Raw genomic sequence first — 24864 nt, forward strand, 5'->3', positions numbered from 1 at the left:
CATTTATTTGAAATATATATGTTTCGTATAAATATATAAATGTTTACTGTCTCTTTTCATAAATGTAATACATCCTTGCTGAATATAAGTATTTAAAAAAAAATACTGACCCAAACAAGATAAATGTCTATGTTTGTATATGTAATTACCAATAATAATTAAATTAAATTATATGTAAATGTTAAATTGCATCTCAAACAGCCTATTCATATATATATATATATATATATATATATATATATATATATATACCAAGTAGATCTGCTGGAGGCAATGTATTGACGCTGAAATGCTGTTTAAAAATAGCATTTGACCCAATAACCTTATATGCAAGGAATAAAAGCTGTTTTGTTTTTTGTTCTCTTCGTCTCCGATAATTGTTATTATTCTATCCACTCAAACCAATTCTATCACAACATGCCATTCATAAACAGGCCCTAACGCTATTTTTAGCCAAGTGTTGTGTATATTTTAATTTGCCTTGTTTGCCACAATATGACATCAAAAAGCCTCAGCACCCTTCAGATCCTCCTCTGAGATCACCAAAATAGCATAAACTCTCCTGAGCTGCAGCGAATCAAAGCTCCCGTTCCACCTTATATATCCGTCAGTCATGCTGTCCTGATCTTCTGAAAGAATTCTCTTAGTTCTTCCATAACAAGCATTTTATCCACATAACAGGTCTAATAATCCCACACCCATCGACATCTAACACAAAGACTATTTTTCATCACTGTACTTAGGAAGGTTACTGAATACGGGTATAGTATAGTATACGAGGTGTTGTTATTTTGTAATTGCTAGTGGGAAATAGTTCAAATATAGTATTCTCAATATCCAGAATTCATTCATTACACCACCCTGCATATGATTTGGTGAATGGAATCCAATACTTGTTATTTAGGAATTCTGGGGTGCTGCTTCCAAAAAACAGTGCATGTTTTGCTCTATCATGTCATACTTTCTCACAAAATATTATGTGCATTTCATAGCAATTTTGCTTTTTGACAACCATTTGTAAGGTGAACAAATCACCAGGAAAACTGCCACAAAGACGCGATTCCTGTCTTCCTCTGAACCATATTACAATTTGTTCAATTTCTCATGCGATTTTTTTTTTAAACATTATTTTATCCCTAATTTTACTTGCAAAATCCATAAATTTGACAGTATTTTACAGTAAAATTACACATTTTGAAGAGTTAAACAAGTTAAAGTTATTAATGTATATGGAAAAGTAACTAAGTAGTTAAATGCAGCATTTCTTTTCTCTTCCATATAATGTAATAATTCAAGGTAAGAATTATTTGGAAGCTTGTCTCTGCCACAGGATTTTAAAATGTAAAACAAATTCAACTAAAAATAAATAAATAAATAAATATTGCACTTTTTCATCTGAGGATTACTCCTGCCAGTCATTTTGTTCTACAAACTAATAGAAACTATTACTGGTGGTGGTCAACAGGCTGAAGTAAGTTCTAAAACATGCACTTTTTACAAGCACTGCTGAGAGGTATATATGCTATTTTAGGGCTGCTTGGTTGGCATACCATTCAGAATATTTGCTTTTAAAGGGCAGAATGGGTTACTGTAGGTCATCTGCTGTGCAGAATCTTATTTCTACTCCACTGCACAATCACATGCCCCTCGTGTGCCCTTCATTCTTGACCCTGAGATCACAACCACTCTACAAGGAAGTGTGCCTCCTGATCTTCCACAAGATACACACTGTGAACAGAACAAAAGTCCATTCAGAGCCATTAAATGACAACAGTGTATAACTGTAGCATTGAGCTTTTTTTAAGTCCATAACTGCAGTGTGGAAAGGCAAGGAATAAATAGAGATCTGGCTGGAGATCTAGTTTGTACACTGAGTCAAGATGCTTATCAAAGTCTTTTCTTGTCCTTCCATTGTACCAAGAGTAAGAGATAAACAAGGGTTGTGTTAAACAAGCACGCACTGTTCGAATCTGTTAGAGATTCTGCTCTCAGCTGAGTAAATTCATAATCAATAATTATGAACTGTTTAATACATTTTACTTACTCAGCACACTGCTGCATGGATAAATTAGTTACTGAATACTATGGCATTATCATCCATATATAGAGAAGTTAAGTAAGGGATAATACACATTCAGTGGGTCATTTTCACAACAACTGATCAGGGTCTTATTACATGACAGTATGTAAGGGTGCATTAAACTTATCAAAAAGGGCATTACATTTATTATGTAATCAAATACAATTATTTTAAAATATAACAATAGTTTTTTTACAGTATTTTTTTATCAAATAAATGCAGTTTATTAAAATGTATGATAAACTAAACTATATATATATATATATATACACATTCAAGGATAAAACCATCTTCCAAATGCATAAAAAGTGGCATAAGGCTACTTTTTTGATTAAATATATAAAAAAATACTAATTTAGTATACATATACTCATTTATTTAAAAAAATCCAACAAAACAGAGCTGACAGAGGCATCACTGAATGATGGCAATGTAGAGATCCTGGCACTGACACAAAAAAGGACTATGAAATTATTTTGATTCATGATGTCAAATCGTCGTTTTATGCATGCAAACCGACTCTGAAATCATCAATCTTGATATATGCAGTCCCCTCAGGATCCCTGGAGCTCTCGTCTCACGGTTGCTGCAAGACTAAACGTCTTCATCTGCATTCGCATCTTCATCCCCATCCTTGGATTCCTGTGCTTTTCTCAGTTCTGCCCTGCCCTTCTCAGTCTGATAATAGTCTGACTCAACCCACCCAGGGCAGTTGGACAATGTCACAAAGATGTCTTCGTCTACTTCCGTCACTTTGTGCACTCTCTGCTTTATTCCTTTGGAAAACCACTGTGGAGTAGAGAGCTTTTCTGCAGGGTTGGCTGCCTTGTATAACCCCTCACCTTCAGCCAGAGTGATCTTATACTTGTGCTTTGGGCACACAATACAGAGCTTTTTGTTGATTTCCTGTGCATGACACATTAAATGGGATCAGAGTTCACATGAGAGGTAACAGTGTGTGTCAAGTGAACCTATCGATCACTGAATCTGCTCCAACAGAAATGGCTTTACCTCAATATCTCCAAGCTCCAAACTACTGCCGGCATCTGTAAGAAAAGAAAGTGTCATTAGAACCCATATGCACTAAGCTGACCCGAGCAAAAAGCCTTTTTGATTCTGGGCTCTTGCCTCTGGAACTGTACTTGGCACACTTCCTCAACAGCAATACTGTATTTCAGTGCTAAATCTTCTACTTTGTCTCCCTCTAGTGCAGAAAAATAAGCAAAGATGTTTTTCATGCTACTCACGGTAACACTGCAGGTCCATTGCATAGAAAGTTCTTTGGTGATATATAATAAGAATATCTCTTCCATCCAGAGTCACAATCATCCTCTTAGCCTGATCAAAATCTTCTTTCTTGCCGATAAAATACATACGAGAAGGCTTGTTTTTATCCATGGATGCGGTTTCAATTACATCTTCTGTGAAAAGATAAAAAACGCTTTAAATAACATTCACATATGAAGGTGCTGAAGTTACATAAACGCACTGTTCTTGGTTCTTGTTTATTATATATTTATTTATTATATATTTTTATATTATAGAAACCATACATACCATAGAATTACAAATATAATACTAAAATGTCCATTATAATTAGATAAAATAGCTAAGACTGGCCTTCTCAAACACTGTCAAGTTATAAAATTAGTTTACTAAATGCAAAATGCTCAAGCATTTAACACACGAAACTAAATATATTTTCAATCTATCATTAAAATTTTTGAATTAACCTTTTAACTTTACATATCAACATAGACATTGCTGAGCAAATATCGTAAGCCGTTTTACCCTGTGCTGCTCCTGTTGGTTGTGTATCTTGGTGCTGTATGGTTGAAGTGTGTTCTAGTCTGTTATCTCAAGCCCACCGGCTGCTGCGTTCAGCCCCTATCAGTCCCTCAGCTCAGGACCCTCTCAGTGCGTTTAACATCTTTGTTCAGTGTGTAAAACCGAATGATACACTACTAACTGGCAGATTACTAAATTACACTGCGATTTCTCCGATATCAAAATGAAGTTGTATAAAGTTGGATATAATTGTATTTTTCTCATCTATAAACCAGGATTGGGTGTAATATCACATAATAAAATAATAATAATAATAAAAAATATTTTTACATTCCAAGACCTCCAAATCAAATAATATTAAATAGCTGTTATAAAAACAAATAAAGTATCTAGTCTCCTTTATTTAAATTAGCACTGAGGGAGTCAATCAGGCAGCGACACTGTGTATTCTTGAACATCATCATTGCACTGCAACAGTTTAGCCGCTGTCAAAACATATACTAAGCACTGTTCCATGTGTCGTGCCAGATTATGTAGCATGTATTCTAAACAAAAAGGAGCAATCAGTCATTACTGGCTAGGCTTAAGTGAAATGATTTCATCATACGCGGCTAATGAATGGTGCTAGTAGGTAACGTTACATGCATGTCACACATAAGCGAGTCCAGCATCCCACGGTTTGTATTTAAACGACATAAAACGCATTCGGGATACTTGTAGTTGACATTTCCTTGGGGGAAACCACCTTAAACCAGCTGGTTTCCAAGCTGCGTTTCTAAACTGTCTACTGTTGTTTTTTAAAGAAACTTGTTTTTCATCATTGTCATGCGATGTTCTAAAAATGACAGTAAATTTGAATTTCAAATTCATTTAAAACCAACAAACAGACCTGCTTAGACTGGTTTGAGATAGTTTTCTCTTACAGTTCAAATAAAAGAATAGTTTCAGGTACTTTGCACATGAGCTGTTCAGTTGTCAATAAAAAGCATAGTAATAATAAAAACATTCTCCAAATAAATATTATATATAATGTTTGTACAAGATTATATAAACCATAGGCCTTCCTAAACATTGCAACACATCTTTAAACATTAAGAAACAGTTTAAAATGTAAAAATAAAATACATTAAAATGTAATAATATACGATTTTGCTATTCTAAAAATGTAATTACATATTTTAATGAATAATTAAATAGGCTTAATAATAAAAACACCCTGTATTTAGAACTTCTCAAACATCTCAAATTATGTATCAGTTTAATTAAGACTCATTTAGCATTTAATAATGTGAAATTTTGAAAGCACAGTGAAAAATAATTTTATATGCTAATACTGTAATAGATAGATGCATGTGCTGAACCAAAGCTTTACCTGTAAGCCTGCCTATTTAAAAGAATAATGTTATTTTTCCCATAATGCCTGCCTCTACTAACAAAAAATGAGCCAGTAAAGCATTTATAAACTAAATGTAAAAAATTAAATAAAAAATAACAGCAACAACCATTGCTGCAACTAATAGGCCTACTGGTAGTTAAGTCACATGACTTGTCATCAGTAAATCAATTGAAGACATCTTCAATTTCTAAGTATTGTTACTGAAAGAATAACTCATTATCCTCACCCCATTAGGTCATGTTGACCTTGGAGAGTATGATTTCACCACCACATTGAGAGAGACAGGAGGAAGGTTTAGGTAAAGATCACCTGCGTATGGTTGATGGATTCCTGCAGAGGTTGAGCTACCAGGTCCAGGGAAAGGACAAAGCGCCCATCTACTGGTTGGCTGAGCTCCGTGATCCAAACAAACAGGTCATTCTCTCAGAAGAACACCAGGATTACCGCTGGGCCAAACTAGAGGAAGCCTGCAAGCTGGCAAAATACCAGGATTTACAGGACACACTTACAGCAGTATCTAGAAACACAGCGCTTACAGCAACATTTACACTTGGTTTTGAAATTTAGACACTGACAGAGTTACATACTTGCACTCATCTTTATAAAATCGTTTTAGGTTGTTATATTAATGAGGGTTTAAAAGTGGACTTGATTTATGAAATTTGACCATGGGTATAGACATTTGACTTGCATCCTTTTTGCATCTCTTCATGCTAAGATTAATTTAATTTGAATTCACAATAGGTTGCTTCCAAGTTGTTAAAAATGTTAAGACAATCTCACCACCTCTAAATCTCCACCAACAAGAAAAACAAAGCTGCCATTGATTCCAAAGAATATGAGGTAAGCTCTAATGACGCCATCTGCGGCATACTGTTAATTACCACGGAAAATCATTTTTAAAAGCCTCACAATAAAAAATACAAATAAAAAACAACACACACACTGACAAAAATCCTTAAAATTGATAGACTACAGGGCTTGTAAGTGGATTATGATGTTATGCTGTGGTAATAAAACAGTGCTTCATTAACCGCTGTATATAACCTAAAACAATCCTTTGAGGTGGCAAGTATTGAGATGCTGTTTTTTTTTTTTTCATTCTATAACACATTTTCCAATCTGTCACTTTTCCACAAACGTTTTTTCGATGTTGAAATTTAGGGTCCATCAGAATTAATCTAGAAATTGTCTGCAAAGTTATTTCGCTATGAATCCTGCATCATGCAGATTGTCTTAATTTATTAACTATAATGAAACCAGTAAATGAAAAACACTGTTCACGAATTAATGTTGTTTTAGTATTATTTAAATTAATTTTTTCATTTTAATTTTTTTTTTAAGTCATTTTTATTAGTTTATTTTAGAGTATTTTTAACTTTATTTTTTTCCCCGTTTTGGACTACAATTAGTAATTTTAGTACTTCAACTTAAACCTCAGTTCAAAATTGACAATGGTTTAATTGTTGAGGAGCATTAACTCCTGCACATACACACAATCAAAAATGAATTGTATCTCTTTAGAATTGAAATGGGTATCATTTGTTTCATTTTTCCATTCTTCCTTGTGTGAATATTTAGAATGATATTGCCTTTATCATCATTACAAAATAAAGGAAATGCATTGAACTTCATTTGTTGTGGTCTGACTCGGGAACGTAAATCCTATCAAAGAATTATTAATGAAACATTAAAAACACTCATCGTGACACACACAAATAATAAAAGCCATCAAGACAAATCCACCGTTGTCACAACACTTTTTGAAATAAACTTGGTCGCTTTGCTGTGCACAGGGGTGTTATACACCGAGTCTCTTGCTGAATGTGTAAAATCCAGTCTGATTTAATTGATTCATGCCCCTGTTGAACCCTTTCGGCTCTTAGTCCAGAGGTTTAAGGGAGCGACTGAGTCAGGAACGATTGTTCAGTGAATACAAGAGCACCGTTCCCTCACAATCCTCACATCCACACTCCCTTCCAGAGGGGTTTCTTAGGACCAGGAGTCAGCATCCGTGTCCTTGGCTGGTTTGTGGGAATAAAGGTGTACCTGAGACCCCATGTGCATAAACGTCTGCGCTTCCACCCCAAATCAAAGAGACCTTAGAGATTTGCGTGCCTCATCGGATGACGGACACATCATATAAAACACACAAGCATGCTTTTGAAAGCTACGGCCCACAGCAGCACCGTTGCCAACGAAAAAAACATAAGAGCAAAAGTGAAAGGGCTCACATCCATGAGTGAAATATCCTCAGCATTCACTGATCTCAAAACCCCTACTTAAAAAAAAAAAAAACTCCAATATTGTCAAAATTGGTGAGAAAGGGAAATTGTTTGGTACAGCTGCTTGAACACTCAAATGCACACAGTTGACAGACATGTACCAAATGCACACAGTAAGTGTACATTTATAAGCAGAACAGTATTATTACCTTCAGCCAAAATGGGTATAAACGTGAGACATCATCATAGTGACTTCAACAGTCTCATCATAGTTTCTGGGTCAGCGAAAAAAGGAAGGTGTGCTGGAAGTAGTATTAATGCTACTGTTGCGGAGCACTTGAAAGCGCCTTCATGTGCCATATAATTTGACACTCTGATTTAATGGCTCAAAAAGCTCATTTGATTTGGGGGTAGAAGCTGCGGATAAGAGGATGTAGTTGTGAAGGTGACCCTGCTGATGTGGATGGCTGGTCAAAATTATGACACTTAAATTGAATGAGAAGGAACCATTCGTGCTCCATTTTCCCACCCTTGAATATTTATATTTCTTGAGGAAAAGTGGGAATTTAGGAACATACATTGAAATCAGTGGAGCTCTATACTGTAAAGACAGTTCTTGGAAAATCTGGGAAACCTTCATTTGTTGGTGATTTTACCAGGCATAACTAGCTCATGGGGGTGGGTTGAAGGTTTAGTTTGATTAAAAATGAAAGTTTTACCATTATTTACTCACCCTCATGATATTCCTAATCTGTACGGCTATCTTTATTCCAACTGGCGAACTGCATTTGGTTACGCAACAAGCAAGAATCAATGCCCTGGAGCATAAATGAGAGCTTTAGTGATGTAAGGAACATAAATGAAGAGCTTTAGTGTTATAAGGAACAACTTAATTGTGGCCTTTTCCTCTTCTGAAGCCACTGTATATTGCAATTTGGACAATTTGGAAAATTCTGAATTTTCAGAAACTTTTTTCACTCCTCTGAATTTTGTTTAAAAAAAGTTAACATCTCTTAATTCTGAATACATCTCAGCCATTTTTATTTTAATTATTTTATGTAGTTTCCGCCATGTAATATTATTTGTTAAATTAATTAATTCTTACAATTACAGTTTTATATCTCACAAATCAGACTTTTCTTCTCAGAACTGAGTTTATATAAAAGTTTTCAAATCTGTTGATTCTTTTTGGGTTTTTTTCTCTCATGTAATGTTGTTGCCTACTATATAGTAGAAAAACTAGGTGTATTTGGAACCTGGGATTGTTTGGTTATAACCTATAAGGAAAAAATGTTCAAAACAGCTTAACAAATTTCCAATAACATGAGGGGGAGTAAATCACAACAGAATTTAATTATGAAGGAACTAGCCCTCAAAATAATGTTGCAATAAAACAATTTATATTGAAATAAACATGTTAAAGGAGGCCTGACAAGCTTTGACTTTCCAAAAGCCCTGAGGAAGAAACAGGAGAAGGTGGGATGTGAAACGTTTACAAAAAATGACTGGTTTTATGAAGCCAAAGTGTACTTTACTTAGAAACGGGAGGGTGCAGAAAAGGACAGAGATCTTGGAACAGAGTGGAAAAAGAAAGCTTTAAGCACAGGAAAAGAGAATCTGAAACATGAGGCTGTCAGGGTAAAGAATAGTGAGAGGGCGAAGGTCAGTGTCACGGAAACGGTGAAAGGAGGTCAAGATTCCTCATTGCCGGAGTCATCTTCGTCACCAAAACAGTCCCCGGCCATTTCACTGCCAATCCCACTGGCCTCTGCCTCGTCGTCATCATCCTCCTCCTCCTCTATGTCATCGTCATATAGATCGTCATAGAGTAGATCAGAGCTACTGTCATGAGAAGGCACTTTGGTCTGGATGCAGTACTCAGCTAGCGTCGTTGGTACTTTAACTCCATCTCGCTCTGCATCTGCCTTCGTGGATATTACCTGCTTCCTGCGCAAAACGCAAAGACAGTGTCAGCAAACCAGTTAAGAATAGCTGCAAAAGTAACAACTGTCTCTAAATATATGCTACCTTTCAAAAATTTGGAGTCAGTAAGATTTTTTTAAACTAACTTTTTTTTAAGTAACTAATAATTTTTCAGCAAGGATGCATTAAATTGATAAACAGTGACAGTAAATACATTTATAATTTTACCAATAGGTTCTAATTTAAATAAATGCTGTTATTTGAACGGTCTGTTCATGAAAAGAGTCCTAAAGAAATGCATTTATCGTGGTTTCATCAAAATATATTAAGCAGCACAAAGGTTTTCAACAGAAATGTTTCTTATGCACCAAATCAGCATGATTTCTGAAGGAGCATGTAACACTGAAGACTGTAGTAACAGAGTAATTGTTTTAACATAATATTTCTCAATATTAATGTTAAATATTAATAATAATAAATACATTAATATTTCTTATAAAGAACACAATAGATTTATTTTTGTTTAATAAATGCAGCCTTGGTGAGCATAAGAGACTTTCATTTTGTTAGGAAAGAATGTCAATAAGGGAGAAGTTCACAATATTTACTTGGCCGAGAGAAAAAAAAAAGACACACTCAGAGCAGTGTGTCCTGAACTTCAGTTGGATGGTGCAATGAAAACATGCTGGGCCAAAATTTGGCCTTGATCAATGTTTAATCTAGATCTCAGCCAACTCAGATCTCAGTGGTATAGTTAAATTTGGACATTTCCTGAAGAATAAATAAGTTGTGCACAACGCTTGGGTGTGCTGGGCAATTGCTAGGGTGCTGCTGCTGTTATGAAGTTATTCTGAGTGGCTGTTGAAGCAAGTTAGCACGTAGCTGAAATATCTGCAAATTAACTAAGGCTCCACAGTTTTTTTTACAGTTTCAAATGTAACAGCCGCATGTATAAATATATTTCACTTCTTTTCCCAGAGTACAAGCAAATTTTGGAGTGTTCAGCGTTGATGCTTACAAGCCCAAGTCAAAAACACACACATGGCCATGTCTCCATGATATTCTAGAGCTCTAGATATAGCTTAGCTCCTTTACTTTAAAGTAAGTCTATTGAAATGTTTCACCTGTTTTATCAACCAAGTCAGTCATTTAAAGGATAAAGTGGCCGTACCTTATAATCTCTGCGTATTCCTTGTCCTTGCCTTTGCTGTCCCTCCACTTGCGAAACATGACCGAGGCGTCCACATTTGCAGGAGAAAAGGTGTTGGGTTCATTAAGCAGCGAGATCACGCTCAGCAGGATTGTTCTATAGACAAACACACACGTTACTCTGCTGTTCAGGATTTAGGATTTTGGGAAAAGCCCTTAAAAAAAATCCTTGTGCTCAGCAAGTCTGAATTTTTATTGAATCAAAAAATAGTAAAAACAGTACTATTGTAAAATATTAGAATTTAATACGTCACTTTTTGATTTTATATATTTAAAAAAAAAAAATTATTCCTGTGATGCAAGACTGAATTTTCAACATCACTATTCTAGTCTTCAGTGTCACATGATCCTTTGGAAATCATTCTAATATGCTGATTGGCTGCTCAAGAAACATTTCTTATTATTATCAATACTGAAAACAGTTATACTTTTTTTGGGGATTCTTTAATGAAGAGAAAGTTCAAAAGAACAGCATTTATTGGAGTGTAATTGTGGGTATTTTCACAATAATACCTGACATTCTGTGTGGGGTTCCATCGCTCTGAGGGCAGCTCTCCACTCTGAGGGTCATCCACAGGAGGATGGAGAATCGAAATACACACGTCGCCATTCTAGGGTTGAGAGATGAACATTACATAACAATGGCAACATTATTACTATATGATTACTATTGTTTTACACTGTTGTAATCCAATTGTTGGAGCTAGTGGCACAGTAAACATGCAAACAATAGCATTTTCACCTCATAGATGTTTGGATGCCACATCTTGGTGAGGAATCGGAAGGTCGGAGGAGAATAGGGGTAGTCGATAGGAAATTTTATATGGGCCTAGAAAAAGAGGCAGAGTGAAACAAGGAGCATTATTAGCTTGCATATGAGCCATATTATAACTGGTAAATGAGCCATTATTAATCAGTCCATAATGGAAAGGACACATTAGATTGAAACCTCAAGAGTGGTTGTTTAATTAAAATTTCATTCACGTTCTTCACTCCTTTTGTGTTGCACATAATATAAAGAAAGCTAACCTGTTTGAAATGACATGAGGGTGAGTAAATAATGAGAGAAGTGACATTTCTGATTTAATTATTGCTTTAAACATGAGTGTAGTGCTGCTGAGACTGTATCTTCTCTGCAAGTGGGATTCCTGCAACTCACCTCTGCTGTTGACTGCTGATTGTGTGTCAGACTACATGAACTGGCTAGTGCTCAAGTCAGACTGCAGCGTGACTGTGACAGCGTGAATGAAAATATGAGTCTCAGCCACAGCATTTAGTGTTAGAAAGCTAAAACCGGATCTAATCTAACTTCCTCCATTAACGATCATTAGAAATAAACTGGAACAAATTATGCAATTCTTTGAAGTTAGAAAACCTGACACAGATAAACAATAAGAAAATACACACTGTTTTTGCCAAAACAATTTACAAATGCTATTCACCAAAGATGCAATATCTTGCTGAGGCCTGACAGATGCACATTTTAAATACTTTGGTATTTTAAGTATGGGTGGAACCCAAGCCTGTGTTTAGAAAGATACCATAATCTTTGTTAAAACATGCTGCATTAGACACAGTATATCACTTAGAGTCCTAGACTATGCAGTTGGGCTATGGCTGTTCAGTTATAGAATGATGGAAGACAGAAAGTGAATATTGAAAATGTTTGGGGGGTGATTTTATGTTTTATGAGGCACTTGCCATTCATTAAAAAGATTTAAAAGTGAAGCGTGTAATTTCTGAGGCAACAGTTTTATGTTCAAAATGCCTTAATGGTGTTTTTTTTCTTACAAACAAGCAGCTTTTCACTTCACAAGATGTCGTTGTGGGGGTTCCTTGTGGATTATTGTGATGTTTTTATCAGATGTTTTAACTCTTAATTCTGATGGCACCCATTCACTGCACAGGATCCATTGGTGAGTAAGTGATGATACTTGAAAGTTGCTACCCTAAATTCATAAATAAAACTTCACCAAAGACTGTGACCTGTGGCATATTATGATAAAATAAATATCAGAATATTTACAATTAAATTTGAGGACAGCATCCCTGTGAAAGTACTGGCTACTGCAGTTGATAATATGCCAATGAGAATAAGTAGTGAACACAGAAAATACAGTTGAAACATACTGTCTTTCTCTTTGTAGCTCTCATATCGAGATGTCATTAATATCTATCAGGGCTAAAGATCTAGAGTATAAGGAACGCACCACCAGGCAAAGAACCTGAGTGCAAAACATGGGAGAACAAGTATGTGAGGGACACTACAGAATTAAATATTATGCAGACCTGAACTGCTTTATCTGACTCGCTCCATTCTAGTTCATTGGTAAGCATTAAGAACATAATTTAAATCCACACAGGTATTACCTTGAAGTAGCCCCCTTCATAAAGTGTGTTTGGAGGGCCAAAGATGGCCACTTCCCAGTTGTAAAGGTCAGACTCTTCCACTAGTGTGATGCGGAAACCTTCCACTGGCTCCTCCTGCAGGGATTTCAGCTCCAGCATCAGAGCCTTCTGAGAGCTCGGCATCTGCTGGTGTGCCATGACAGTCCTGATCCTTCAGCCTTACTGGGAATTCGAGAAAAATGGGCTTAGTTTTTTCACAGAATAATATATTAGTTTTTTTTTTTTTTTTGGCAACAATAATAATTATTTATGCATTTTTTTTCTAAATATCTTGCTGCTCATATCTTGCTACTCATTATTAATGCATATGAATATTATATGCAGTATTACCATTAAAAAGCTATATATATATATATATATATATATATATATATATATATATATATATATATAAGCACATATTTAGTAGATTAGTTATGTTACTTGGTTGTAAAGAGGTAAATTGCAAATGGGAAAGAAATTGAACAAAGTCTGTGCAAAGGTGTGTTTAGCTTCGTATGACAAAGCTATGCAACAACATTTTGATAAATAAAAACATTTTAATACACTGTTTGTTACCTGTGCTGCTCTCCAGGAGAAGTGATGTTAGGGTGCCTTAAACTTCCAGCTTCATGTAAATATTAATACGTTTCTAATATTTATTTATTCCGTGGGGCCCAGAAGGGACTGTTAACCTTATTCTTCCCTTGCTATTTCTCGAATCCTGTTGCTTTTCCTGTTAGACGTGAAGTTATCCGATCTTCAAGCAGATATTAAGACAAATAAATCTATTCATCACTCTTCTAATCAGTGACAAAACATGTTAATAATAAATTAATAAGCCGTTTGTTTTGTATCTGCCGCTGGTTGGTAATTGTCCTCGTGTACTGCTATAACATCTACAAAAACTCTACAATAAGCAAATACATCTCTAATTTGGCTTTATATGATGCAGAATGTGTTTGTCAAACCCTGCGGCTCGCTGTCATCACGTCGTCTCCTTGCGCGTCCTCGGCCGCACAGCTGATCAGCTGCTTGTTTACATTTGTTCTGTCGCGAGGCTATAACGCACCTCCAAAACCCCCCGTTTGCGCAAAGAATTACACTGCCAGCTCTGCTTTATCCGTCCAGACTGAGGCGACAAATAATTACCGTAAGGATATGGGTGTTGTGGAAATGGTATGTGGAGATTAAGTGGAGAAGAGATATCTGAACAAAATCGACAGGTGATATTTTTTCGTTCCTCAATCGTTTCTATTGATGCTTCCGGTTATCATAGTGCGTGCCTGTACACGTCTGTACGCTAGTGCGTCATGACGCAGGACACTCAACTCTAAGTACAACAATGTATTATGAAGTTAGTACCCTTTACATAAATAGAAATATTATATTACAAATATCTTAATATGGGATATGTATATATCTTTATTTAACCTGTCTTATTCTTACTCGTGTTTTTTTTTTTTTTTTGCTCTTGGTTGATATATATATAAATATAAACCAAGAGCAAAAAACAAAAACAAAAAAACGAGTAAGAATAAAACAGGTTAAATAAAGAGAAGTAAACATGAATTAAAATACATTATAATAATAAATGAATAAAACGATTAAAATGGAAGTAAGCATAAATAAACAGGAAAAGCCTGTTATTCATTTCTCTCTTGTTGATTTTGATTACTTCTTTTGTCCTTATTTGTAAGTCGTTTGAATAAAAGCGTATATTAAATGACTAAATGTAAATGTTGGTCTGTATAACCGTATATTATTTATGCCAAGATCAGTTACTTTGCATAATGTCATATTTTTATACAAGACCTTTTTGATTGTGTACTCTAATGGATGGAACGAACGAAGATAGAAAGATAGATCGATAGATCGATAGATCGATAGATCGATAGATAGATTTTCAATTTAATCTCATAAACTTAATGGTCATTACAGTTCAATAATAATTCAACAAACTAAAATACCGGTGCATCAAAACATCCCTAAATGCATCTCAAACGCGTGCTGAACCCATGTGCAAAGGCCGACACAGAGCACGTCTTCCTCTATCTCTTCGCTGATTGGTCAAACCTGTCGTCATTCAGTGACAACGCATGTCGTCACACAGGAACCGAAGGAGGCGGTCAACCAAGATGGCGTTCCGCGATGAAGCAGGAAATATACTCGGTTTTCAGTAAATCTCCTCATCTGAGAGCGTCCACTGGAGCTTGTATGTCTAAGGACAAGTGAGACACCTATTCGGACACCGAAGACAGAGCAGATACTGGTAAGGACACCGGTGGGACACGAAGGGGCAGTTTGAGGGGCGGTGGCAGAGGAAGTCAGGCCCTGTTAGGTCGCTTCACTAACCTGAACTGAAACACAACTAGACAGTTGTTTTAATAAAACGTCCACCTTCGCTTCCGTGCTTGTCTAGTTCTTCAGTATCAGAGCTTTGGTTTTAGTTCATACGTTTTTTCGTTATTTGATTGATATGACGGACAGAAAATGAGAAAGTCGTAGTAGCTTGGTAAGGAGCCAGGGAAAAATATGTCATAATCATAGACTGTATAAAAACAGCTCATCATCCAGCTTCAGCATAAACCAACTAACGTTAGTCTCATCATCAGTAACGTTATATCTAAAGATTTATTGTTTGACATTGAATTGGTATAAGACTCATCTAGCCTGCTCTCTGTATGTATTTCTTGTTGTCTTTATTATTACGCAACAGATATGTTAGAAGTATCTAGTTAAGCGGATTGGTTAAGATTTTTTTTCTTTCTGATCAGCTGATATTTTTTTTATGTAAGAGATCATGGGTGGTGAAATGACCTTAAAACCTGTTTTATCATCCTGTTTTTCAGCGTGTGATATAGTTTTGTGTAAGTGCTTGTTTTAGTTTGCTTCGTTTATTGATATGTTTTATTTTGCAAACTTCATGTAAATGAAGAAGCTTATCTGTTAACAGTTACACTTTAAGAGAGTCCTAGAAATGCTTGTAATTTAATGCTCTTAGACCGTGTTGTGTTTTCAAAGTGAGCAAGTGGCAATAATTTTTTTCTCAACAATGTTTGAAAATATAAGATAACCATTGTGCATACAAATTTATTTCATACATATTTATGATTATTTTTTATTATCATTACTTTTCAGATTTGTTATGGGCATGTCTCACTGTAAGCTTAAAATGCTATACATTTTAAATAATTAATGCAAATTATATTCTTAATACATTACATATGAAGCAGTGTTACATCTTTTAAAACTGACAGTGTAGATATTTATTATGTCGCAAAAAGATTTATTATTTAAATTGGAATCAATTTTAAATTTGAATAATTTTTGGTTTATTTTAAATTATTGCAATAGACTTAACTGTATTATTTTTAATAAAATACATACAGACTTGGAAAGAGAGTTTCCAAAATATCCTGATAGATTATATATAGGTCAAACAGATAACTGGTCATATCTTTGGTTATGACATAGATTCAGTTTGGTTAGCGTAATTCTTTGTATTTTAAAATCAAAATTAGATTAGTGCACATGAATGGCTAATCAATTTCTATTTAAAATAACATATTTCAATAGTGTTGCAAATCTTTTTAGTATTGTGTTGACGTAAGGGCAAGCAACCAATTCTGTTTTTCCTTTAAACACACAGTTCTGTCTTTCTTGTATTTCTCTGCAAATTTTGACAGATTAAAAGCCAAAGTTATCCAATTCCTTGTGTGTTATGAAGTATTGGATATAGTTATTGTTATTTTCATGTAAAAAAATTTGAAAAAAATGCAAGTTCAGGAGAGGAAGAATATGAAGCTGACTGCAGCTTGTGTGAAATTATGTAATTTGTCTATTTTTTAGTTACTCTCAATGGCTGCGAGGAAATCTGGATCAGATATCCACAACAACGGTGAGTCAGCCAATCATCTGTCCTCTTTGTTTTTTTTTTGTTTTTTTTTATAGACGAGAAGATAAAAAAATACAGCATAAAAGACTTAATCTTAAAACAATTAGTTTTTCTTGTTCTTCTGTTACTTCACTTGATGTTTCAAGGACCCGTCAGCTATCTTGATGAAGTTCCCTTCAAGCTCAGTGATAAATTCCGCTGTCCTTCAAAAGTGGGTCTTCCCATTGGCTTCTGCTTGTCTGATTGTAATTCCGTTCTTTCGGATCTGCAAGTAAGTCAAAGTTCACTTTAACTTTCCCTTATACAAGTGTTTTTTTGTCGGAAATAATTAATGATCTGCTTTACTCTTTAGTATGACTTTAGTCTAGAGAGGCGAAGCGTTCAGTGGGGGGAAGAACTCGCCAAAGCGCGAGCCGCGGAGGCTCGAGCAGCGGAAGCCGCCCGGACGGACTCTGAAAACGAAAGGCAGGCTGCTGGTCAGGATGCAGACCTTGGATTGGTTGGCGGGAAGAAGGCACGCCCCTCTGATGAGCAGGACCTTCTCCCACCAGCATTGAACCCAGTTTTAGCTGGCCTACGGCATAATGCAATCCTTATGCCTCTCCCAGCCCCATCTTTTGGACAAATGCGACCAGCACCAAGCAACCCGGCCCCACAGAGTCTGAACCTAGCTGACTTTGAGCGAGAGGAGGACCCTTTTGACAAACTTGAGCTTAAAACATTGGACGACAAAGAGGAGTTACGGAATATCCTGCAGAGCCAACCGCAGTCCTCAGTTTCACCTCCCCAGCTTCCTCCAGAAGAACATCGCCCCACTTCTCCCAGTAATACGCCACCTCTTCAGGCCAAAGTAGGAATCTTCCATAAACCCAATGGTTTGGTTGGACTGCTGGACTTAGACAGGGGTGGGGTTGTGGGGACCCCCTGTGGACAGATTGACGCCGACCGCCCTTGTAACATTCGTTCACTGACTTTCCCCAAGCTTTCAGACCCAGTAGACTCTTCCTTGGAACCGCCTCTCAGCAGTTACCCAGCAGGCCAACATCACAACCTATCCAATGGCACGCCACCATCCCTGCAGAGAACAGGGTCAAAAACCAACATGACACTCCCACAAGAGCAACCTGTCTTCCCTCAGAATGGGACTCAGAAGCAGGTATCGTAACATAAGCGGAGATATTACAGTTACTCAGAAGACGGTATCGTATACATAATGCGTCAAAATGTGTTTACAACATTTACAAACTAAGCGATTTTAAGATCATAACATAGTATTATGCACGTGATAGCAAGTCTAGGCCTGTCACAATAATCAATATATATCGACTTATCGCGCAATATATGTAAAATGACATCCAATAATTTTTGGTGACTCAGTATAACGCCCATTATATTAACTTAAAAATTTATGTCACCATGTTTTGTACTTTCCACTTGCGGTTGTGTCTTTTGCATCTTCTTTTACACAACATGGTATAGTCATGAGGTGCTAGTTCAAATAAAAAAAAAAATGCTTCTGCAAAATAATGTACATGTACATTTTTGGAGATTTGTAGAAATGTAGATAGAGGCATGTTTTTCTTATGAACCTGGGCTGCAAATATTTAAATTGATTGTCTCCTTAACATCTTTGTAGTCAAACCCCATCACACCGACTAATCATTCTCCTGCTGCCACGATCCTACATGGCCTCTCTCCCAGCGAACGACAGTGTGCGGAGACAATTGTGGGCATGGGTTATTCCTATGAGGGTGTTCTTAAAGCCATGCAGAGACAAGGACAGAATGTGGAGCAGGTCACTCTTTAGTCTGATTATTCTCACTGCATGTCTGTGATACTGTTTATGTAAACAAGACGTTCTATACCATTTGTCTCATTCGTAGGTGCTGGAATACCTGTTTACTCACAGTCGACTGTGCGATCGAGGTTTTGATGCGACTGCTGTGGAGGAGTGCTTGGAGATGTACCAGGGCTCAGAGGAAAAGGTGGGGGAATTGTAACAAATACACTACTACAAACTACTAGATCATGAATATTTTAGATCTAGAGCGATCTCTAGAATATCTAAAGGCGGGCGTACACGGTGCGAATTCGGATGGTCGAAAGATCGTATGTCCACGCACACGGCACGAGTGAGTTTATCTGAAAATGGTACGGACGAGATGATATACAACATGCATTTTCCGTGATGGATAGAGGTAGTGTATGGGGATATACAGTATAGAATTACGTTTAACTTGAGTCCCTGTAAACTACATATGCGTGTGTGAGAGAGAGAGCGAGAGAGAAATAAAAAGACATTGGAACACGTTGCTAGAAACACCATACAGCGCTCGCTGTTCCTGTCAGAATTCAGCGAGTTTATCCTCCTGGTCAATAGTCCACATTCGCCGTGGCACTGCCTTCTTCGTCTTTCTTCTTCTGTGGTTTTCATAGTTCATGATTGGTCAACTTCAGATAAATCAACAAATCGGCTCGTTCAACCGCACAACTGGCACAAATTCAAACCGATAGCTCACAAACTTTTTAGACATGTTTAAAAACGATCGGGAGGTCGGGAAGTGCTCGTAAGCCACTCTGCTCGGCTCGTAATTCATCGCAAATGATACGAGCCGCAACCATACGAGAATACGCGATTTCCACACGATTGAAAAAAATCGCATGCGAACTTGTATGACAGCAAAAATCGCACCGTGTACGGCCGCCTTAATTAGAATATACATTTGCTTGTGTCCTTTTAATTTTAAAAGGATTATATTTTGTAAGAACAGAAGCCGCGTTTCCACCGCAGGAACTTTACCCAGGAACTAGGGACTTTGGCCTGGTACTTGGTGTGTTTCCACCGCAGGAACCAGGAACTAAATAAAGTTCCGGGTAAAAAAATGCCCCTCAGAAAGTCCCTGCTGGCAAGGTGGTACTTTTTCAGTGTTCCGGAACTTTCGGGGGCGGGACTTTGGCGCTAAACATTCTGATTGGTTGATTTCACGCAGCATTGGTTGAGTTCAAACACCATTTATTCGGATCGACATTTTCAAAATTTTACTGTTATTGTGTCATGAAATGTAATTTTTAAAGTATTTCAGGCGAGAATGTAGTTGTTTAAAATTCAAATCTGATGTTTATTTATATAGACAGCGCCTATTTAAAAATGTGTTTCGCCGATCTCTGAGACTGTGAGCTCCACGCAATCAGCGGGAGCTCAGTCCTCATGTAACCGCCGAGAAGCAGCCTCAGCTTGGATAGACCTTCTGATATGTGCCGCTGGCTCTGATGTGTCTTTAGTGGTTAAACATAAAATATAATTCAGCTGCGGGGTAAATCTAACAGGTTTTCTTTGGTCTGTATTCAATTTATCTATATGTTAAAATGAAAATAAAAAAGGCAAATTTATATAATATTTCGTTTTATTGTAATGGCTGTATATAACGTTACACATATCCCTGAACTAAGAACATTTCTGCAGCTGTTATTATGTTTAAATGAAAACGAAAGGAGGCAGTGGTATTTTATATCCTATTTCGTGTTATTGTATATATACTGAGGGGAAAATTGCTTTAGCCAAAGCCATCTGAGTTCACGCAGCATTGGTTGAGTTCAACCACCATTTATTTGGATCATTTTCAAATATTACTGTTATTGTGTCATGAAATGTAATTTTAAAAGTATTTCAGGCGAGAATGTAGTTGTTTAAAACTCAAATCTGTGGTTTATTTATAAAGACAGCGCCTATTTAAAAAACGTGTTTCGCCGATCTCTGCGACGGAGAGCTCCACTCGATCAGCGGGAGCTCAGTCCTCATGTATCCGCAGAGAGCAGCCTCTCCTGGGATAGACTTTCTGATATGTGCCGCTGGCTCTGATGTGTCTTTAGTGGTTAAACATAAAATATAATTCAGCTGCGGGGTAAATCTAACAGGTTTTCTTTGGTCTGTATTCAATTTATCTATATGTTAAAATGAAAATAAAAAAGGCAAATTTATATAATATTTTGTTTCATTGTAATGGCTGCATATACACATATCTCTGAACTAAGTACATTTCTGCAGCTGTTATTATGCTTAAATGAAAACCAAAGGAGGCAGTGGTATTTGATATCCTATTTCGTTTTATTGTAAATATACAGTAGGGAAAATTGCAGTAGCCAAGACGAGCTGACTGAAGTTATCAAGTATAATATATATATATATATATATATATATATATATATATATATATATATATATATACACACACACACACACATATATATATATATATATATATATATATATATATATAATATTTATTACGCTGCTGTTTATAGATTGACCAGACTTGCGTAGTTGCAGACATCACACTCCCCAGTCGAATGCATAAAGTCTGAACTAACTACCAATGATGCACGTCCAAAATCAGCATACTTTTTTTTTTTTTTATCAGCGGTACTTTGTATTGAGAAACGTGCGCGGACCTACGTCACCAGTCATTTGCCTAATCTTCCCGGTACTTTACACCGCGGTGGAAACGCAGAAAGCAACAGGTCTGGGGGGAAAAAAGTTCCTGGGAAAAAAAGTTCCTGGTAAAAATGTTCCGGGTAATTTCGGTGGAAACGCGGCAAGAGTTGTTAAAGAGTCTGTGAAGGATATCATATTTCCTCACAGCTTGTGTTGTTTTCGAAATTCAAAGTACTTAAGACATTATAGCAGATGCAGAGTTACAATCCTTGTCTAATCAAAAGACAGACGTTTGAAAACCATTAGCTCATAATAGGGTTAGTTTTAGATTTTGTCATTCCAAACATGCATGACTTTTTGAATACTGTTTGAAAGTTGTTGTTTTTTTTTTAAAGAAATTAATACTTTTACTCTTAGTAAGAATGCATTTAGTTAATGAAAATGGGAGTAAAGATTTCTATGTTTTAATATAATGTTTTGTCGTATTTCTACTACTAGAATTAGAATGATTTCTGAAAGAAATGATGCTAAAAATTCAGTAATGATATAATGATGCTAAAAATTAAACTTTGCACCACAGGAATAAATTACATTTTAAAATATATTCAAATAGAAAGCAGTTGTTTTTCAATTGTAATAATATTTCACGATATTACTGTTTTTGCTTATTATTTATTTTTTAACAAATAAATACAACTATGGTGAGCATAAAACATTTCCAAAATATTAGAATTGGCAAAAATGTAAGTTGAATTTAAGTCTTTACATCTTTAATTTAAAATAAAGAATTTTAGTTAGAATTTAGTTTTGCTGTCTAGAAAGAGCAGCCAGGACATTCTGCATTACATCTGCTTTAATGTTGCATGGAAAAAAAGGTCATATAGAAGGTGAGTAAATGATGACAGTATGTGTTTGAATTTACACCACATTCTCTCTCCTCAGGCTTTGGAGTTTCTGCAGCTGATGTCTCGGTTTGGGGAAATGGGCTTTGAGAGGGACACTATCAAAGAGGTACTGCTCGTGCACAATAATGACCAGGACAAGGCGCTGGAGGATCTGATGGCCCGAGCAGCTGCGAGCTGAGCCCCGAGAGTCTCCCCTCCTGGAGCCAGCCCTCCTTTGGCTCTCAGAGGGGTCCTGGCTGTGGAAGGATGGGATTCTCTTATCTCTAAGACAAGACAACTGATTTTGTACCCTGATAAAGATATACCTCTTGGGGTAGGGATTGATGGCACCACTCAACAGTGCATTCGTCCCTCCTCAGCTGTATGTCTTTTAAGTGATCTTAGAATGATGATGAGTGGGAGGAGCCGAATCCTCCTGTTAGAATCGGCATTGGCTAGTGTCTCTATTGCCATGGTGACAGGCTAGAATGGGCGGCGCTGGAGAAACAGAATTGAGTGGAGCCTCAATGGTAGAATATGGACTCGGAGTGACACTCCAAGCTATTACGCTGCCATCTCCCGCTGCTGGATGCAGGCTTTCGAAACGGAAACCTGAACACTCATACAATACATACAACCCATGGCAGAACAGAGACCCCACAGAAGTGCCCTCTCTCTATTCTGTCTGTGCTGTTTGTTTGTTCATACATTGTTTATATGTTTGACTGGAGGAAACACTTTATCTTTCTTCATTTGTCCTTTTTTGAGATTGTGTTTCTTTGCTCTTTGATTAGGAACTGCTTTAACAGAACTAATCATCACGTAAGTTCACATATAAAAAAAAAACTGCAGTAAACTTTTGCTCAGTTGGCATTTGCACTGAAATGAACACATTTGGCAAGAGAAATTGGGAAGTTCAGCAGGAGCTGCGGAATTTAAATGATGCCGCCACATTTTCAAACAGCTGACATGCAAACACTGCACAGGCGCACTGAATCACAAATGTTAATATAAACATATTTAAAGATCTGTAAAGATACACTGTTGGTTTCCATCTGTAATAAAGATATTGAGAAAATTAACAGTAATGAGGTTAAAACATTAATATTGGGTTAATTCTGAAATCTGTTGAAAAGGCTAAAGACTGTATAGATGCATGAACTGCACAGAAGTTTGGGGGAAGGATGATTTTATTTTTTTAAAGAATAAATACTTCTGTTCAGCAAGGATGCATTTTAATTGATAAAAAAAATCTGTTTTTATAGCTTTATATAATGTTAGAAAAGATTTCTGTTTGAAATAAACATTGTTCTTTTGAACTTTATATTCATCAAAGAGCTTGAAAAAACATTACACATCACAAAGAAATAACATTGTTTCCATAAAAAGGTTAAAAAACTGTTTTCAACATTGATAATTAATAGAAAGTTTCTTGAGCAGCAGATCAGCACATTAGAATGATTTCTTCATGATTATGTGAAACTGAAGATGAGTATCGATGCTGAAAATTCTGCATTGCATCACAGGAATAAATTACATTTTAAAATATATTAAAACAAAACAGTTCAATTAAATTGTAATCATATTTGACATTATTACTGTTTTTACTGTATTTTTGATCAAACAAATGCAGCCTTGGTGAGCATTAGAAATGTTATCTTTTTTAAAGAAGTTAATACAAAAAAAAAGAATTATGCATTTAGCAGATGCTTTTATCCAAAGCGACTTCAGTGCATTCAGGCTAACAATTTTTACCTATCATGTGTTCCCTGGGAATCAAACCCACAACCGCAATGCTCTACCACTTGAGCTACAGGAACACTAATTAGTATATTAATAAATCGTACCAACCCCAAACCTTTGAACGGTAGTGCTCGTGATAGTCCGGCAATGAGACTGTGAATGCTTGTGGCACATTTTTTGGGTCACTAGAAACTGTTTGAATGGCATTTGCAAGCTTTGGTCACCAGAGGAAACTTGTTTGTTTGTTCAAATATCTCCACATTACCTCACAAGGGATTGACCAACTTGCTCAAGCAAGACGTAGTGACTCCATCCTTAGAGGAATGCAGGAAATGAGCAGAGTGACTTGACTAGAATCTTTTGGCTCAAATGTAAGTCCAAGGACTAACTTCATGCTTTTTGATACAGAGATAATTATCAATGTGTAAATATCATATGAAATTCCTAAGAAATTACTTTTTCATATAAACAAAACAAAGCCTTTTTTTATTACCATTTACTGAATTTTTGCAGCAAAATAATACAGTATCATTGCAATAATAATTATATAAAAATAGACTTGATAATCATGATTCAATATTTTTGTATCATTATCAAGCCTATTTTTATATCATTATTAATATTTTATTACAATATTGCAATGGTACTATAATATTATTTAGTTGCAAAAAATTCAGTAAATGGTAATAAAAAATAGAGTTGTGTGTGTGTGTGTGTGAGTGTGTGTGTGTGTATATATATATGATTTTGAAACATGACCTGCATATGTTCTTGAGAGCTTTTGTGACATTTGCCCCAAAAGTTGTGATTGTTCCATTTATTATTATTACTATTATTATACATTTTCACCTTTGTAGGTACAAAAACATCCTCTTAAACTCTATACACACACACACAC

The 24864-nt window shown here is 36.1% G+C and overlaps 3 protein-coding genes and 1 pseudogene across 6 annotated transcripts; 2 read left to right on the forward strand and 2 right to left on the reverse strand.

The window, feature by feature from the left end:
• Positions 1-2434: 2434 nt before the first annotated feature.
• Positions 2435-5760, reverse strand: LOC127941910 (Rieske domain-containing protein). 2 transcript variants are annotated; one of them, XM_052537367.1, is made up of 4 exons: positions 5491-5760; positions 3328-3501; positions 3092-3126; positions 2435-2986 (listed from the first exon to the last, which is right to left on the reverse strand). In XM_052537367.1, exons 2-4 carry the CDS (start codon positions 3476-3478, stop codon positions 2675-2677), a joined length of 498 nt encoding a protein of 165 aa, XP_052393327.1. In that variant the 5' UTR covers positions 3479-3501; positions 5491-5760; the 3' UTR covers positions 2435-2674. The 2 variants fall into 2 exon arrangements, with proteins under 2 accessions (XP_052393327.1, XP_052393326.1); XM_052537366.1 differs by lacking the exon at positions 5491-5760 and adding an exon at positions 3872-4144.
• LOC127942273 (bis(5'-nucleosyl)-tetraphosphatase [asymmetrical]-like) lies at positions 3910-7370 on the forward strand (annotated as a pseudogene).
• Positions 7371-8818: 1448 nt separating this feature from the next.
• Positions 8819-14299, reverse strand: LOC127941909 (ubiquitin-conjugating enzyme E2 R2-like). 2 transcript variants are annotated; one of them, XM_052537364.1, is made up of 6 exons: positions 13589-14299; positions 12992-13192; positions 11364-11450; positions 11135-11232; positions 10584-10718; positions 8819-9436 (listed from the first exon to the last, which is right to left on the reverse strand). In XM_052537364.1, the coding sequence occupies exons 2-6, from the start codon at positions 13166-13168 to the stop codon at positions 9181-9183; spliced, it is 753 nt and encodes a 250-aa protein (XP_052393324.1). In that variant the 5' UTR covers positions 13169-13192; positions 13589-14299; the 3' UTR covers positions 8819-9180. The 2 variants fall into 2 exon arrangements, with proteins under 2 accessions (XP_052393324.1, XP_052393325.1); XM_052537365.1 differs by having other exon boundaries at positions 14162-14279.
• Positions 14300-15070: 771 nt separating this feature from the next.
• Positions 15071-23305, forward strand: LOC127941913 (ubiquitin-associated protein 1). 2 transcript variants are annotated; one of them, XR_008149169.1, is made up of 8 exons: positions 15071-15281; positions 16862-16910; positions 17054-17178; positions 17260-18063; positions 18544-18702; positions 18791-18892; positions 22282-22529; positions 22728-23305. XR_008149169.1 is itself a non-coding variant. In XM_052537372.1 (7 exons), the coding sequence occupies exons 2-7, from the start codon at positions 16871-16873 to the stop codon at positions 22420-22422; spliced, it is 1371 nt and encodes a 456-aa protein (XP_052393332.1). In that variant the 5' UTR covers positions 15071-15281; positions 16862-16870; the 3' UTR covers positions 22423-23305. The 2 variants fall into 2 exon arrangements, 1 of the variants encoding a protein (XP_052393332.1); XM_052537372.1 differs by having other exon boundaries at positions 22282-23305.
• The last annotated feature ends 1559 nt before the right edge of the window (positions 23306-24864 follow it).

The sequence above is a fragment of the Carassius gibelio genome, chromosome A21, assembly GCF_023724105.1.
Source record: "Carassius gibelio isolate Cgi1373 ecotype wild population from Czech Republic chromosome A21, carGib1.2-hapl.c, whole genome shotgun sequence".
NCBI classification, from domain to species: domain Eukaryota; kingdom Metazoa; phylum Chordata; class Actinopteri; order Cypriniformes; family Cyprinidae; genus Carassius; species Carassius gibelio.

Bases quoted from the DNA above. Each gene is read 5' to 3' on its own strand.
- LOC127941910 (XM_052537367.1), bottom strand. From the start codon at position 3,478: ATGGATAAAAACAAGCCTTCTCGTATGTATTTTATCGGCAAGAAAGAA. The intron at 3,127-3,327 runs GTGAGTAGCATG...CTTTTCTTACAG, and splicing joins AATGGACCTGCAGTGTTACC to ATGCCGGCAGTAGTTTGGAG. The intron at 2,987-3,091 runs GTAAAGCCATTT...TGTCATGCACAG, and splicing joins TGGAGCTTGGAGATATTGAG to GAAATCAACAAAAAGCTCTG.
- LOC127941909 (XM_052537364.1), bottom strand. From the start codon at position 13,168: ATGGCACACCAGCAGATGCCGAGCTCTCAGAAGGCTCTGATGCTGGAG. The intron at 11,451-12,991 runs GTAATACCTGTG...CTCTTTTTCTAG, and splicing joins ATGAAGGGGGCTACTTCAAG to GCCCATATAAAATTTCCTAT. The intron at 10,719-11,134 runs GTATTATTGTGA...GTTTGTCTATAG, and splicing joins AACCCCACACAGAATGTCAG to AACAATCCTGCTGAGCGTGA.
- LOC127941913 (XM_052537372.1), top strand. From the start codon at position 16,871: ATGGCTGCGAGGAAATCTGGATCAGATATCCACAACAACG. The intron at 18,064-18,543 runs GTATCGTAACAT...ACATCTTTGTAG, and splicing joins AGAATGGGACTCAGAAGCAG to TCAAACCCCATCACACCGAC. The intron at 18,893-22,281 runs GTGGGGGAATTG...CTCTCTCCTCAG, and splicing joins ACCAGGGCTCAGAGGAAAAG to GCTTTGGAGTTTCTGCAGCT.